At 32.5% G+C, this 18,245-nt stretch overlaps 1 protein-coding gene across 4 annotated transcripts in view; it reads left to right on the top strand.

The window, feature by feature from the left end:
- Positions 1-1,282: 1,282 nt before the first annotated feature.
- cita (citron rho-interacting serine/threonine kinase a) overlaps positions 1,283-18,245 on the top strand; it is a 187,500-nt gene continuing 170,537 nt past the window's right edge. For all 4 annotated transcript variants that reach the window (XM_056457208.1, XM_056457210.1, XM_056457209.1 and 1 more), the window contains exons 1-5: positions 1,283-1,371; positions 3,388-3,488; positions 5,152-5,293; positions 7,019-7,194; positions 9,126-9,227. In XM_056457208.1, coding sequence (XP_056313183.1) covers positions 3,390-3,488; positions 5,152-5,293; positions 7,019-7,194; positions 9,126-9,227 — 519 coding nt within the window. In that variant the 5' untranslated portion in view covers positions 1,283-1,371; positions 3,388-3,389. The remainder of the gene's footprint in view (positions 1,372-3,387; positions 3,489-5,151; positions 5,294-7,018; positions 7,195-9,125; positions 9,228-18,245) is intronic.

The raw sequence follows: 18,245 nt of genomic DNA on the forward strand, positions 1-18,245 counted from the left end.
AATAAAATAGTTTTAAACATTGAATCGTCTTAGCTAATGGCTATTTCTACTTTCTATGCACTTTAAACTGCTTACATTTACAAGTGAAGAATTATTGACGAATGTTAACAAACAGTTCAAATTAAATATAAAAAACTGGATGAATTTTATGTGTTCAAGTTTCTATTATTAATGTATACATTTATGTGTTTAATTTTTATTCCAGTTAATTGATTTATTATTTCAGTTTTAATTTGAGCTATTTTATAACATCACGTAAACAACAACGAGACTTACTTGAAAAACTATTATTTCAGCTCAAATTTAATCTCAGATATTAAATGTAGTTATTCTGGATGACAGCAGTTATCAGTAGTTCTGCTTCATTGAAGTGCATGAATACTGCATATTATAATATAATATCATTCATTATATTAATAATCGTACTAGTTTAATGCTAATTTTCATGTTCATGTACTATAAAACAAACGGAAAATCTTTTTCTTTTTCTAAACTATTTATTAAGCAAAAATTAACCCCATGCATTTCTTGAGTAGTTGATTTTAATTGATAGTTATATTCTAGGCCTACGTCATTTAAATATTGTATTTACAATAGATCATTTTATAGCCTATATACGTCATACACAATTAAACGTACAACATTGCTAGAAGGGATACAGCTGCGGTCAGAAGTTAACGAAAAGTATGTGTTATTTATTAAATTATCCAGTAAGTATATTTTACTAATGTCTGCCCTAACCCTAAACCCAACCATCACAGTAATGTAGAAACAATAATTATACCCAGTATTACTCATTATATTTATTAAATGAACCATTAAATTATATTTTATTGATATTTACTTCAAAACCTAACCCTCACAGTAATGTAGAAACAATAATTATACCGAGTATTACTCATATTATTTATTAAATTAACCCTTAAATGATATTTTATTGACATTTACCCCTAAACCTAACCCTTACAGTAATATAAAAACAATAATTATACCGAGTATTACTCATGTTATTTATCAAATGAACCATTAAATTGTATTTTACTTACATCTATCTTTACCCCAACCCTCACAATAGTTAAAAGATATGAATTATTGTTGTACATTATCACAAAATTTATGCTTTATTGACGTGAGCATCCGCAGCTGTATCCCTTCTAGACTTTACCATTTGTGTCGCAGACTGGAAGTGGAGGGCGGGGCTTAGACTGACGCTCTGACGCATTATGTTGACGTCGACCAATGAATTGTGGCGCCGAGCGCGCTAAATTTGAAATTGACCAGGAAGTGCTGAAGGTTTCAGTCAGTGAGCGATGTTCGTCTGAACGCGATTAAACCTGTTTAAGACTTCGGATTTTAACGCATGAACATTTGGTGAGCATATTTATTATCTACTTTCTAACGCAGCCGATTGTATTCGTTAATACACGACCGTTATGAACTCAACGGTAAACGACGAGGGAAAGTGTCAGACTTTAGCCATTTAAGCTTTAAAATCGATATCGGTAACATCAGTTAGTCATTCATCATTATATATATATATTATTGACATAAAATCCTAAACATTTTGTGTGATGACATGCGTGTTTCGATGATCGCTCGTCGTTTTCGATGATCGGTCGCCGTTAAACGGTTGAAATGTAACGTTAAATTTCACACAGCGATATAGTTATGCATTTAGTTTTGATTAAATCTTGTTTTTATTATAGTCCTTGTGTTGTTTGACAGGCGTGTTGTTTGTTTACTGTTGATTTGTGTCTCAAATATTGAGTACAATTAAAATCTAACACCTTTTCATGTTAAAATCTGAATATGAACATTACTACTATTATTAAATTAACGAATCGATACATTAAACACACTTTAGTTTATGAAAACATTTTGTCATAAAAGGTCAGCCATTATTATTATTATTATTATTATTATTATTATTGTTGTTGTTGTTGTTGTTGTTTTGTTTGTTTGTGGATCTTCTGGTTTTTCATCGTTGAGATGTTCTAGTGACGTCAGTTGCTAAATGTGATCTGCTCTGGATTCGAATTGACTGGAGTGTGAACTCTTTTCCTGGATGGTGGATTGTCTCAACTTCCATCTGTGCGTGTAAATTGTGGAGTTGGTCTGACATTAAGTGGATTTTTTGGGGACACCTGTCTGAAAGATAAAACTTATTCAGCGTCATGGTAGAAGTGTAAATTTACAACACACTCGTTTAACATCCTGGATTTCTGGAACTGAATTTGCAATCTAGTTGTTTTGCAAAAGAATCATTTTGGATATTCATCACCCGTGCTGGACTTTTGGGACATTTTAAAATGTTTTAAGTGAATGTTTTATTAAAATTTTCATTTATTTGTACATTGTTTTCATTAGTGTTCATTCTTTGCAATTTTTGAAGTTTTATTAAAAGAAGCTAATTGGTTTAAGAAGGGAAAATTTGATTATGTGGAATGATAAAACAATTTTAATATTATATTATTAACTAACACTTACAAACCTTTAGTATAGTAGTATTATAGTTTATTTTTAATAGTATAAACTACACTGTTCCTATTTACTGTGACCTTTTATGTGAAGCTGCTTTGACACAATCTACATTGTATAAGCGCTATACAAATAAAGGTGAATTGAATTGAATTGAATAGTAGTAGTAGTATATTTTTTATAATAATAATTAAAATATAATATTAGCTCTTAACAATAGAAAGACAGAAAAATATCATAATATTAACTTATTAGTGATACAGCCATAAAACCCTGCGAAGAAAGAGAAGTGTTATTAGAGAGTGTAAATAAGATTGAAGTCATTAGATTAGTGTGATAAAAGAACTTAGAAACTTAGGGCTCGGACACAGAGGTAAGGTAAGAATAATAAAAGATTGTATTGTAAAAATTCCACAGAAATATCAAATAAAATCAAATAAAACAATTATTTTATTTGTATTTATTTTATTTTATGTTTCTGTGGAATTTTTACAATATAATCTTTTATTATTCTTACCTTTCCTCTGTGTCTGAGCCCTTCACTGTTGTCGTATCATCTCTCTCTTTAGAGGAATTTAGACCTCTGAGCATCTGGTTCATTGATAAACCGCTTACAATACATTTGTGTATCGAGGGTTACATGCTTAAAAGTGGACTGTGAACAGTTTCAATTCACTATAATCTTCTATGTGAAGCTGCTTTGACACAATCTACAATGTAAAAGAGCTATACAAATAAAGATGAATTGAATAGAATTTTTGCATTATGCAGTATGCTCATGCATCATGCTCTTCGATGAACTGAAGAAACAGTAAAAAAGCTGTTAAATGTATTTTGATGTGGATTGTTTATCAGTGTCCATCAGCTGTCACTCATCATGTTGTTCTGCTGCTGTTGTGTGTCCTGCAGTGATGTTGAAGTTTAAATATGGAGGCCATGGCAGTGTTAAAGATCTGTCCGCAGTCGACTCCATCACAAGCCGCTGTGCTCGACTCAATCAGCTGCTGCAGGTGAGCTCACACAGTAAACAGTCATGTGGAACAAAAGTTAGGACATCCTATTGAATTTCATGGGTCAATGAATTTGTTGTGCATAGTATAAGTATTTGTATAGTCAGTAGTAGGGCTGCACGATATCTGAAAAATCTGACATTGCAATATTTTGTTTTGCTGCGATATACATTACGATATGAAGACAATTTCACCATGTGATTTGAATCGCTGTATTTGGAAAAGGTTTCATTAATTTAGATCAACTGGGATGATCAAGTTTTTTTCTATGCAGTCTATAAATTTGATTAATTCACAAGCAATAATAAATAAACAGTGCTTTATAGTTTACTGGTGAGTCTAACAGTGTTCAGTTTCTGTGCTTAAATAATCAAATGTAAAATAGCATAGTCAGAGTAAAAAAATTATTATAATTAATAATGTTTAATCGTTTAAGACATTATTAATTATAATCTCTTTATCATTTAATCTTCAAAAATAATCTAATATGAATACCAGTGTTGCGAAAAGTTACTTTTGAAAGTAATGCATTACAATTTAGATTTACTCCCCCAAGAGTAAGTAGTTGCGGTACTTGGTGGTTACTTTTTATAGTAAGTAATGCGTTACGGTACTTTTTTCTTAGCTGGCTGAGGCAAAATTGAGGCAAGACAGTGCAGATGAATAGGGTTATAAAAAAAAGCAAGCAAACATTATTACTACCTTCCCATGTTGATTGATGGCATTAGGAATTGCTAACATGTTTTTTGTATTGCGACTTTTCTAATATCTCGTATTTAAATATGCAAACGAGGCTCTATTTAATTAAATATGCATTTAAAAAATAGACTCGACCAGGTTGTATGTACAAGATGTAGAATTATACAAATATTTGGACTAAAAGCATATTTTAATGTACTGTATAGCTTTAAATGATATTATAAAATGTTTTTATTCAGAAACTATTTTAAGGGAAATGTTTAAAAAGGTTATCACTGACTAAATTGGAAGATCTTATTTGATCTGTTATCAGTATTGTAATCTATATGTTTTTGCATAAAGCTTATGTATTTCTAGGACATCACATTAATGTTTTCCTGTGTTTGCATATGGAAAAACAAATATTGAACACAATACATTTTTTTTCTCATGACTTTATAATATATTTTTATACTTTTACCACAGTAAAGCTCAAAGTGTCTTTCCAATGATACCTAATTTGTCTACAACACAAATTATATATCATTGGAAAAAAGACACTTTGAGCTTACTGGAGTCAGGAACTGTTACTGTTTTAGGTTAGGTAGGTGTAAATCCCCTAATTTGAGTGCGGGCTAACAGGTTAAAAAAGTGTTATGTTTGTAAATTGGGTTTATGTATAATTAACTATGTTGTCATGAATATAGTCAATGCTGCTGATATGGCATTAAGATAGATTGATTGATTGATTGATTAATAGATAGACTAATTTCTAGCACAAAAACCTAAACTGCATTAAGTCAGGTTCAAAATTCCTCTTGATATTTGAGATATTAGAGTTAAGTTTTTTTTTTACTGTTGTTTATGTGGTAACTGCGTTTTAAGTATTGATTATTACATTGCTGTAACCTGTAGTCTGATTCATATATTCATTAATGGGAATAAAGTGAATGTTTGCAGTGATTTTAATAATTGTTTTCTCTAGGGGAGGTGCAGTATGTCTGGTTGTACAGGAGTGAATGCACTGAGCAGAGAAGGACTGATTGATGCTCTGCTGCTGCTCTTTCAAGAGTGTTCAACACCAGAGCTCATGAAGATCAAACATGTGGCCAACTTTGTAAATAAATGTAAGTCATACATTCCAGGATTGTGGATGCATTTCAAGCATCTTGCATTTATTTTACATAAACAGAAATGATATACATAACAGATGTGTAATATACAGTCAAATCAATTCATTATTAATGTAAAAACATGCTTGCATATGACTGAGTTGACATTTTCTTGCATTTTGTGCCTTAGCTCCAGATGCTAACCTCAAAGCAGACTCCACATGGTGTCATTTTTTAATGCATTTTCATCATGTTATAGTTTCTGAGGAGTGAATTGACTTAAATCTCTTCCGCACATAATTAATCCTCTATTGGTGAATCCTAAACATTTTGCACAAATGAATGAGACAAATATTGACATGCCTCAATGTGTTCCAGAGATTCCCACCACAGGCTGACATCAGCAGCAAGTCATATGTTTCTTCTATCAGTGCTTTACAGATTGGTAACAGAGTTGACCAGAATGCAGAGAAACACACTAAGGCAGGGGTCACCAAACTTGTTCCTGGAGGGCCGGTGTCCTGCAGAGTTTAGCTCCAACCCTAATCAAACACACCTGAACAAGCTAATCAAGGTATGCTTGAAATATCCAGGTAGGTATGTTGAGGCAAGTTGGAGCTAAACCCTGCAGGGACACCGGCCCTCCAGGACCGAGATTGGTGACCCCTGCACTAAAGGGCTCTATTTTAACAATCTAGGCTCAAAGTGTAAAGCGCAAGGCGCAAAAGCATTAAGGGCGCGTTCGCATCCACTTCTGCTATTTTAAGGATGGATAAATCCGCTCTGTGCCCCGGCGCATGGTCTAACAGGGTTGTGCTTATTCTCTTAATGAGTTCTGGGTGTGTTTTGAGCATAACCTGCATTAAACCAGAGTCTCATCTCCCATTCCCTTTAAGAGTCAGTTGCGTCGCTCCTTGGTGCATTTGCTATTTACAAGGTGGACTTTGTAAGTGTAAAAACTGAACGCTTCACTAGCGAGAAAACAGTTAAACAGAGCATCTGCAGCGTAAAGATATTTGTGTATTGCTGTACATCCTGTGTGAATTAAGCAATGTAAAATCGTTTGGACCAGCATAGGCGCATAACTAACGCGCTCTGCTGGACTTTAGAGCAGATTTTAGTTGGTCAATGGTGCGGTCTATTTCAGCTCCTCAGAATAGCAACACACCAACAATGCACTTTACCACACCTCCTTTATAGACCAGCACACACATGAGTCCACAGAGTGGTGCAAATGGACTTGCTATTTAAACAACAAGGAGCAAAACGTGAAAATTACTGTTGCGCTGGTCTGAAAATAGCAACAAATCTTGGCAAAATTGTGTTGCACTAGGTGTATGATAGAGCCCGTAATGTATTTATTTTATTACTATAATTATAAATAAAAAAGAAAATAGTTTCATGGAAATGTTTTTTTACTTAGTAAACACACAAAAAAGATGAAAATTTCAATGAATGTAGGATTCAGGAGGCAGAGGCTGTCAAAGTGGGTATAATGGGGGTCTTTAAGTTAATATTTACAGGATAAAATGTCCCTAAATACACAAACACACATTATTTTTTAGAGATAACTTGATATAATTTGTGTTATTATGTTTTTGAAAAATAATGAAGATTATCTTGGAGATTCAAAATGGTCCTACAAATCTAGCATCACATGTATATTGATAATATGCAGTCAGTCAAATGACTAGGCTTTGATTTTGATGTATTCTGATCAAGTTTGTTTGTGTGTGTCAGATTCTGAAGTGGTGGCTGAAGTTCAGGAGCTTCTCCCTGGTAAGAAGGATTTTGAGGTGAGGGGGATTGTGGGAAGAGGACAGTTCTCTGAGGTGCAGGTGGTGAAGGAGAGAGCCACAGGAGACGTGTACGCCATGAAGATCATGGAGAAAAACAGCCTGCGCTCTCACCACAATGTAAGTCCCTCTATTAATCCTAGTATCTTTAGTATGTTTAAAGGAAAAGTATTTTTTGTTTTTCCTTTATTGTGCAGTCTTTACGAAGTATGACTGTTTATAGTTTTATTATGACACAAATTATTTCATACCTGTGAAACTGAATTAAAAAAAATGTAAGTGCTGTTTAAAAAGATTATGTTTTCAACACATTTCTAATCATAATGGTTTTAAAAACTGATTTCTTTTATCTTTGCCACGATGACAGCACATAATAGTTTACTAGTTATTTTGTAAGACACTAGTTTTCAGCTTATAGTGACATTTAAAGGCTTAACTAGGTTAATTAGGTTAAAGTTAGGGTAATTAGGCAAGTTATTGGACAGCTGCTGTTTGTTCTGTAGACAATCCATTTCCTAAGCGTGCTAATAATATTGACCTTGCAGTGGATGTTTTATGATGAACCGTGTCCATCCTTCATCTGTGAGAGTGTAAGTTCACACTGACCTGAAGATGAGGATGTGATGTTTACTCGAAGTTTGAATTTTGGTAATTTATTAGAAAATAATTATATTTTCTTGAGAATATTTATATTTCCTATATTCTCTAGAGCAGTGTTTCCCAACCCTGTTCCTGAAGGCACACCAACAGTCCACATTTTCAACCTCTCCTTAATCAAACACACCTGAATCAACTTATCATAACATTAGAAGAGACTCCAACACCTGAAGTTAATGGGTCAGAAAAGGGAGACATCCAAAATATGTACTGTTGGTGTGCCTCCAGGAACAGGGTTGGGAAACACTGCTCTAGAGCAGGGGTGTCCAAATTCCTGGAGGGCCAGGTTCCTGCTGAATTTAGTTTCAACATGCCTCAATACACCTGCAAGGGTGTTTTTAGAAAGCCTAGTAAGAGCTTGATTAGCTAGCCCAGGAGTGTCTGATTGGGGTTGGAACTAAACTTTCCAGGACACCGGCCCTCCAGGACCAAGTTTGGGCACCCCTACTCTAGAGTAGGGGTGCTTAAGAAAAGTGGATTTTACGGAAAACTTAATTAACATAATATAGAGTTTAAATTCAGCAGAAAAAAATGGTCGGCTGTTTATTTATTTATTTATTTTAATTCCAGTCAAACCAAAAGAAATGACACTCTCTCCAGAAAGAAAAACTAAAAAGGAAATACTGTGAAAAATCCCTTGCTCTGTTAAACAGCACTTGGGAGATATCTGGAAAAGCATTAACTAAACGAATCATTTTGTCTTCAACTGTATGTTTTCTTGCAAGTCATGGGATTTATGTGATATGAACAAACATTAGTGAAGTGAACATGTTAAATATGTTGTTTTGTTATTGAAATGTTAAAATATTACAGGGAATTAGGATATTTTATGTCGTCTGCAGTGTACAGCATAAATAAATGCACCTCCTTTTGAATATATATTTGTATTTATTTCTCAGTGAATATAAACTATATATTTTGGTGCATTTAAGCAAAACGGTTTTGTTAAACAGTTAGTTTAATTAAATTAAGGGTTTGGTCACTGAACATCTTTAGAAATAGAAAGAAAATATATTTAAATTCAATTATTATTATTATTTTATTTTTATTTTATTTAATATTTTCTCCCAGCATATTCCTTTTAGATTTACTCATTTTAAAATTCTGATATAAATTTGTTAGAAAAGTTTTATGTGTTTATGCAATGTATATGCTCAAATGTATTACTGTACAAGAGTCCTGTAGAAATTCTGAATCGACACATTCATCAGATCAACCTTTTATTAACAACACTGTGTTCTTGAGCAAAAGATTTAACCTCAGATTACTCCCAAATATTTTAGCTTTAGTAAATGCACAAAAGCATCAACTGCAAGACTTTTATTAATTGAGTTATAATATCTGGTAGCTGTTGCATGTGTCTCAGCATCTCATAAAGGTAAACTCCTTGCTAGGTGGCGCTTTTTGAAGAGGAGAAAAGCATCCTGGCCCTGAACACCAGTCCCTGGATCCCTCAGCTTCAGCACGCTTTCCAGGACCAGGACCACGTCTGTCTGGTGGGTGCCTGCTTTGGTTCTAGATTGTGATTGGCTTGGAGTGTTTTTATTGTTCGTCAATTGCAAAAAAAACAAACACTCTGAAAGTAGTGGTGTAATGGATATCAAATCTCACGGTTTGGATCACATTAAGTGGCTGAATCCTAAGACAAAATCTCTTAGGATTAATACTGTAAACATCTGCAAATCACCATTATTTATAATTTATTTTGCGTGGGTGTTGAGATCCTGATCTTTTAATGATTGATCATGCAGCTTACACTGAATGCATTAATGCAGGCTAAACAAGTAGACAAAAAACACCTTTAATAACCTGAGAAACCCACCACATCCCCAATAACCCACCACAACTTCTTCAGTCATCATTATACTTTATACGTTATAAGCCTGAAAGCTTTCATACATGTGATTTGAATAACGCGAGAGGCGATCTCACAATTTTAGGATTATTCTACATGTTGTAAAAAATGTCTTAATCCACAGATCACGTGTGTTCCAAACCGTGGGTTGTGATCCGTACGAATCACAGATCAACCGTGATCTGTTACACACCTATCTGAAAGGGATTACAATGATATTTTTCCACTTCACATCATTATCTTTGTAGTGTAAACTTGGAGTTATAATGATTACTAGTATTGAAACTTTATTATTTATAGTATGAATCATTTTTAATAGTGTTTATTTATTTTACTCTAAATAGTAAGAACACTATTTCACTCAGTTTATATTTACCAAAGTTAATGAAGACATTACTGTGTCTTTGCTTTTTATTTTAAATCACTAAGTTGAAGCAGACACATTAAATCATTCCTGGAGGGCCGCAGCTCTGCACAGTTTTGCTCCAACCCTGATCAAACACAGCTGATCCAACTAATAGAGGTGTTCAAGACTACTGGAGACTATTAAGCTGGTGCGAGTTGGAGATGGTTGGAGCTAAACTATGCAGAGCGGAGGCCCTCCAGGAATTGAGTTTGAGACCATTGCGTTAGATTGCCTTGTGTTTTCTTATTAGATTTTTATTTTTATTTTCTGAGACATAAAATAATAACATAAAATAAAGATGAAAAACAATTAAAGTATAATAATGTGCATTAATTTTATACAATTATTATGTATTATCTATACAGATTTACATTTATAATTTAAAAAGCACAGGTCAGACTAAGTATTATTTTTATTTTTCTTCATTAAATCTATGCTGAAAGATATATTTATTTAACTTTTTTACACTAAATGAAACTTTCCTTGCATTCTGTTTGTTTGCTTTGTATATAAAATCATTTTACATTGATGTGGACATATTAGATTGTCTCCTGTTTATTTATTTTTTATTACTCAGCCACAAATGAGGATTAATATAAAGACTGAATCTATCATTTAATCTATATCTTTATGCTGAAAGACATCTTTTCAATTGCTTGGTATTCTGTGTGCTTTCTCTCCATATAGAATCACTTTAATTTAATTTAAGCAGACCCCAAAATGGGGTGTTTCGTTTGTCTTTTGTCATTTTGAAAGTTGTTTTATTGGATGCATCCAATGGTAAAACGCTTTGATCACATCATTCATTTACCTCCATTCATGTTAGTTGTTTGTCACTGTAACTGAGTGGATGCGTCCAAACTCCTTCAACTAAAAAAATTGGAAAAGTTTTAACATCCCAAAATGACACGCTTCACCTTCAAGAGGACAGAAAAACACGACGAGGCTGTTTTATTTAGCTAAAGCTCTTTTGTGTCAGTGATGGAGCGGAACACTGTGCTTTGTCTGCATTTGTAATGGATGTTTGTGATGATGCTCTCATTCTGCTCTGTACAATCTGTGTCTGTCCTTCATCCGTGAGAGTGCAAGTTCACACTGACCTGATGAGGATCAGATGAGGATGTGATGTTTGCTCAAAGTTTGTATTCAGAATTATGTTTTTTCCAATATAAAGAATGACGTGCTTCTAAAACAATCACACAGTATCATCAGCTGCAGTGTTAAGTGTAGCTAGTTACTGTAATTAGGACTTCCGCTTGTGAAAAAGTAATGTAAGGGATTACTTTCATTCCTTGCTTTTTAATTACAGCTACATAAAAATACAACAGCTCTGTAAATTAATTATGTTTTTGAACTAAAGAATGCTTTATTTCTAGAGCGTTGGACATGCTTCTAGAAAAATATTTTAGTGATGAATTAGTGCATTAAATAATATAGGATAATAATTCAGAGAATCTGTTTTGCAGCAACTGTGCTCGTGTATGTTTTTAGTTTGTCAAATATTTAACATGGCTCTTTTTTTTCTTCTTTTTTTTCTCCAAATAATTATTTTGTTCCTTTAATGAAAGATGTGCTTATAAACAATCATAAAGTATCATCAGATGCAGTGTTGGGTGTAATTAGTTACTTTAATCAAATGAAAATAAGTTGCATGTAAATCTGGATCTAAGCAAGCGTATGAAGGCTGATACTTTTCCACATACATATCAACAAGCAGATGCTGACTTAAAAAATGTGTGTCCTACTCATAAACCAATATACACTGATGGATCAACAAAGGACTGTCGTGTTTCTGCAGCAGTAGTAATGGGTCAATCACACTACGGCATTCACATTCCAGATCAAAGCTTAATTTTTACTCTATTTATAGCTCTGGAACACATTGAAAATGCTGAAGGACACGTTTTATTAATTTTTCTGACTCAAAATCCCGTCTACAGACATTGAATTCTTTTAAACTGGAGCATCCCATTATTATTGACCTTTGTATCAAAGTAAATGAACTACAGAGGAAGTTTATAATATAGTTTTCTGCTGAATCCCAGGACATGCTGGATTAACTGGAAATGAACAAGCCGACAAAGCCGCCAAAACAGCCCTTAAAGGGAGGGCAAAATCCCACCTTCAGATCTAAAGCCACTAATTAAAGGCTATATTCTAAACAAATGGCAAACAGAATGGGATCAGTGCTCAGAAAATAAACTTCTTGAAATTCAGCCAGAAATTGGAAGAAAATCTAATAAATTTTTTAACTCAAGACATGATGAGATTGTTTATTGAAGATGCTGCATTGGACACACGAGACTCACACATGAACATTTACTTAAAGGAGAAGAACCACCAAAATGTCAACATTGCAAAAAACAAACAAACAAACTGTTAAACATGTTCTTGTGAATGCCCTGTTTTTAATGTCATCAGACAACAATTTTTATCTGGACAGACTTTAAATGAGATATTTTTAAATGTGAATCCGTCTAAAATTGCACAATTTTTATCAAAAGTAAACCTTAAACTGATTTAGATTTTTATCTCATATAATAATAATAATAATAATATTATTATTATTATTATTTATTATTATTATTATTATTATTATTATTATTATTATTATTATTATTATTATTATTATTATTATTATTATTAATATTATTATTATTATTATTATTATTATTATTATTATTTATGTATTTTACCTTCTGTATTATTTATTGCTGTTGGTGACTTAATTGTTGGAATATTTTCATAACTATAGAAAAGTGGTGTTTATAAAAGGTGGTAAACTTGATCTGTTTTTTTTTTTTTTTGGCATGACATAGCCAAAGAAGCTAAAATGGCAATAAACTCAATTCTCTCTCTCTCTCTCTCTGTAATCAAATGACTTGACGCTGATGAAAAAGTAATGTGAGGAATTACTTTTTTAATTTCTAGCTTTTTAAATTGCAGCTACTTAAATAAAAATTCCACAATTTTGTATAAATCTATTCAGAGGAGTATTTTAAGTTTAACTCTGTTTTATTGATGCGTATTAGTTAGATACAGTATTAAATACAAAGAATCACAAGACATCAACTGTTCCAGTCTATCAGCAGAAAACAATTAGTTCACAATTAAATTTAATCTCTAAACATTCATTCAATCATTTTTTTTGGCTTCTTGCTTTTGTTTATCTGGGGACGTCACAGGAGATGTTATCCAGCATATGTTTTACGCAAAGGATGCCCTTCCAGCTGCAACCCATCACTGGCAAACACCTATACACTCTCATTCACACACATACACTACGGACAATTTAGCTTACCCAATTCACCTAAATCGCATGTCACTGGACTGTGGGGGAAACCGGAGCACCCGGAGGAAACCCACACAAACACGGGGAGAACATGCACACAGAACTCCACACAGAAATGCCAACTAACCCAGCTAAAATTAAACAATGAAATTATATATTCTTGCATCAAAACTATATAAAAACACACAAAAAATTACAATAATAATAAGATAAATAAAATAACATTATTGATAAAAGTAACACGTTAGACATTAGATAAAAGTAACACATACATAGTACATCTTATATATATATCTCCCGTTCTCAGAACTGTTTACTTCACCTCACCCTCTCATCCCCTATTTTGCACTACTGTTGATCATCTACAGTTATTTCTACTGTAACTTGTTGTTTAGTGTGAATTGTATTGAAATGCAAGCATGTAAATATATTCTGAGTAGTGAGACGCACTTCTCCTCTCATCGCACTTGTACAGTGCTCGGCATAATTGAGTACAGCGCAGTTTGAAAATGAATGTTTATTTATTTCACAGTGAATAATGTCAATGTAGTTTGGTGCATTTAAACAGAACAGATTTATTAAACAGATATATGAATTAAAATTATATTTTAGTCACCAAACATATTTAGAAATTTAAAGATAGTACTATTAAATTCAAGCAAAATACTGCAAAACAAAAATTCAACCTACAAAATTTCAACTAAATATTTCACATTTTGTGTATTTTTTTTTTTTTTTTAGTTTTTTTTCCTCTTTTAAAAAAATAAAATAAAATAAATTGTATTTAATATTTTTCTCTAACATATAAATTTGGCTGTACTAGTTTTTGGATCGTTATCATAAGTTATTTTGTTAGATAATCTCCAGATTTGGCTTCAGTACTGACTAATCTAATGTATATGCACAAATATAATATTGTACTGCTTCCTATTAAAAATATGAATTTAAAAGAGAGATTTGTGAGGGGTGTGCTTGTATGTGCTGAGCACTGTATTTAATGTACTTTGTATGTGTACAGTGACAATAAAAGGCATTCTAATCCCTTCTATTTTAGACCATACAGCAATACTGAAAAATATATATGAAAGGTTTGTGAAAATATGTGAAAGGTACAGCAATAAAGAATTAATTAAATAATTAAAAAATGTAAATAAACATGCATATTTTCTTTGTGCTCTCCATTCATAGCTAAGCCAGAAGCATAGAGGAGTATTTTTAAGTATATATGTTTTTGTCAATTATTTAAAAAATTATTCTATTTTTTAACTAAAGGATGCTACTTTTTTATTTTACTACATAATTGTAACAATTTTACTGAGGAAATTTACATTTTATTATATGTTATTAATATTTTATGACCTAAAACCCAAAAACAGATGCTCATCTATCACACAATATCTGAATATCTATCCACAGGCGCAATGCATGATCATAGTCCCATATACATAATCTACTCTTTTACTATAGAAAAAAAGAATTGCACATTCTTAAGGAAAAATTATTTGTGAAATTAGTTCATTACGTAATAAAGGGTATAACTTCAGAGGATCAGAGCAATTGTGTTTATCAAATATTAAGCAAAACTCAATTTTCCAGCTAATTGTTTTTTCCTTTTAAATAAAGACGTGATTATGGTTTCATGCACCTATTTTTATGCACAGTTTGAAGTATCGCATAAAAATGCTTAATGGAAACACCAAGATGTGCAAACATTTTGAAAATGTGCATAAAAACATGTTTAATTTATTGCCTGTGCATTGACATTTATATGGATTTTGAGTAGTATTGAGTACTTATTGAGTTGTTAAATTACCTTTCAACTTTAAATTAAATGAAGTTTTTGAAGTAATTTACCCAACACTGATCAGATCTCTCATTTTCTCATTCTCGTTTTTATTCAAAAGTTAACGAAAAGTTTGTTCTTTAATTGCTGCTGCAGGACTTTATCAGCAGTTACTAATCAAGTGTTTTAATTTAGTACCGTAAGAATAAAATATTAAATGAAAATGATGAGGAAATGCTAAATTAAACCAAAATTATGTGCACAGATTAATCAAATACAGTTCAATATTCCATTAAAAATAGTTCATTATGATTTTATGGTGACTTTAAATGAGATTGATTAGTATAATCCTAGGTTTTTAAGAATATTAGGAGTAGATTCGGCAGCATGTAATTTTTTTTTAGCATTATTTTATTAGATCATCCTAATTTGTTTTGGAGGTGCATGTAAACTGCCATGAAGAGGTTTGCTTTTGTCATGTAAACTTTACTGTGATTGTTAAAATAATTGGATTATAATCGCACTTGTAAAGGTATTTGCAATAGGTATCTCCAAAAATTGCAGTGTTGCTGCAAATCACTAATAATGTAAACAGTCTTTAAAATTTAGATGATCGACAATGATAAATGACACTCTTGAGCTCTTGCCGTTTCTTCGCTGGTTCTCATGGAGAAAAACTGGAAAGACAGTCGCCTCTAAATCGTACATGTTCTCATCTTTAATCTCCATGTCCTGTTATTCTCCTTTAGACCAGCAGAGCGAACACTCCGCATCCAATCCCATAATCCTTCACTTGCTTCCCAATTAAAAAAAGAGCCTTTGATGTGACGAGCACTGCAGATCTGACCAAAATATATCAGTTTGAAGAGGATTAGTGTTTTTGGTGACCCTTATTAAGCAGCAGTGTGGGATTGCAGTAGGCTTGATGTGATAGTCCGTGTTGCAAAAGCGCTTCTGTCACTCGCCCACTGCGTCACCGCCACCACAGGCATTTTAGATATTTTTTTTAATGTAGTAATATAATTTAGTCCTTTTAGAGAAATATAAAACTTAAAAGGCACCGATCATGCTCTTCTTTTCAACATCTGATGTCTTATTAGAGTGTGTGTGTGAATTTCAGCACACAGATGTTTTCCAGCTCTCTGAAACTGACCCTTTTAGGCTTTGTTCCTAATTGTGGTGTTTTGGTGACTGTCGCTTTAAATGCAAATGAGATGTGCTCTTTTTAGAAGAGGGCGGAGCTACAGACACCTGTGCGTCCTCATAGTGACAGATGTAAAACAGCAGTGAGTGTGTTGTGAGTGCTGGTCAGGTGTGCATGTGTGCTTCAGTGTAAGTGTGTGCTTCATGCTTCTGTCAGTCTATGTCGCTCCTGTCGCTGTTCATCTAAAACTCCACATCTATAATCCTCTTAGTCTATGCTGACATTATCTTCAGCAGCTCAAACACTCTAATGGCTAATGGACAGACGGCTGCTTCTCACTCAGGGCTGTTGTTTATGCTAATGAGGGAGAGATGGTCATCACAGATCAGTCAGATTATGTACTGTGCCAGAGAGGAAATTAAGATTAATGATGAGCCTTTTCAGATGTTTGACTCGACACTACTTAGTCAATATAAATATAAATGCACAGACAATAGAAGTGAAACTCTTTTTAATAGAAGTTGAACTCTTAACTCTGAGTCAAACAGGGTCTTTTACCTTTAGTACAAAAATGGTAACGTTAAAAGAAATGAAACGTGTATGAAAATGACATTTTATTTGCTAATTAATGTCACCATATTTTGTGTACACTATATTTACATTAGTTAGGGCAGCTTTTGTAAGCTGTTTGAACAGATCTGTGTGTAGGTATAGTATGTCCACAGTCCTATTGGGGTGAGAGAAACACAATACCTCTCTTATTTAAAAAAAAAAAGTCCTGACGTTAAAATAGGATCCAAATCCCTCCTATTTTGAGGCCGACCACAACATGACGTAGGAGTGCGGTTTCCCCGCCCACAGAATTGATTGACAGCCATGAATTAACATGTGTTTATGGTAACGCATATAATCAAGACAGGACGTGCACCGTTAGTAACCGAGAAATAAAGATCTGTTCATCTCTCTGAAAAAATTATTTATGCAAACTATCTGATGAACAAACAAACAAACAAACAATATGTGTATATATATATATATATATATATATATATATATATATATATATATATATATATATATATATATATATATATATATATATATATATATATATATATATATATATATATAATAGGCTGTATAATATTTGTTTTGCTTCTCTCAATTTATAGTTAATAATGGAAATTCAGTCATCCATTAGCATCCGTTAGCATATAGTTCAATATCATATATAGTCATGAACTAATTTATTGCTTTAATTTTTTTTATAAGCAAGTCTACTCTTGATAAATTAACTTTAGTTGAAAAAATAGAATTAATCTGCAAAATAAATCATGATAAAGTTTTTATTTTGTATTATTTAGGTATTTATTTTACAGTACATTACAAATATTTGCAATTAAATTGCTTAATGATAACCAAGGGCTTACTTTACATTTTCAGCAGAGTAATTTAACTAATAACTACTACAGTGAATAGTTTGACACCACTTTGCTTGGCACTTAAAAGCCTTAATGTTTTTTTCTATTACTGTAGTAATAAAGGGAAAATAAAAGGAAGTAGTGTTTTCTGTCTTTGAATAATTGATGCTGAGGCCAGGAGTGTGTGAAAATGAAATGCATGATTTTACCCTGTTTGAGCTCTGAGTTTACTGACGACAATAGAAGAGCAACTAATGTGTTGCCATATATCATTTAATAAGCACTGGACAAACACATTAGAGTAACCACATCAAGATGCACAATTTTCTATGATAAATACATATATGTATATATATGGCATAATCTCTATATATATGGCATAATCTCTTCTTATTAGCATGCTTTCAGTCGTCATTATTGCACTGCGTTGTATGTTCTGAAGCTACAGATCTTTGATTATAAAACAAAGCTGTTAAACATCATCCTACAAAGACATATTTGAGAGTGTGACAGCTGATATTAAAATCTTATTATGTAAGTAACCTGATGCTGTTAATTGTTATGTAAATCTATATAAAGAGCTGTTTGTGAAGCACAGTTTTTCTCCCTCCAT

The sequence above is a fragment of the Danio aesculapii genome, chromosome 5, assembly GCF_903798145.1.
Source record: "Danio aesculapii chromosome 5, fDanAes4.1, whole genome shotgun sequence".
Lineage (NCBI taxonomy): Eukaryota > Metazoa > Chordata > Actinopteri > Cypriniformes > Danionidae > Danio > Danio aesculapii.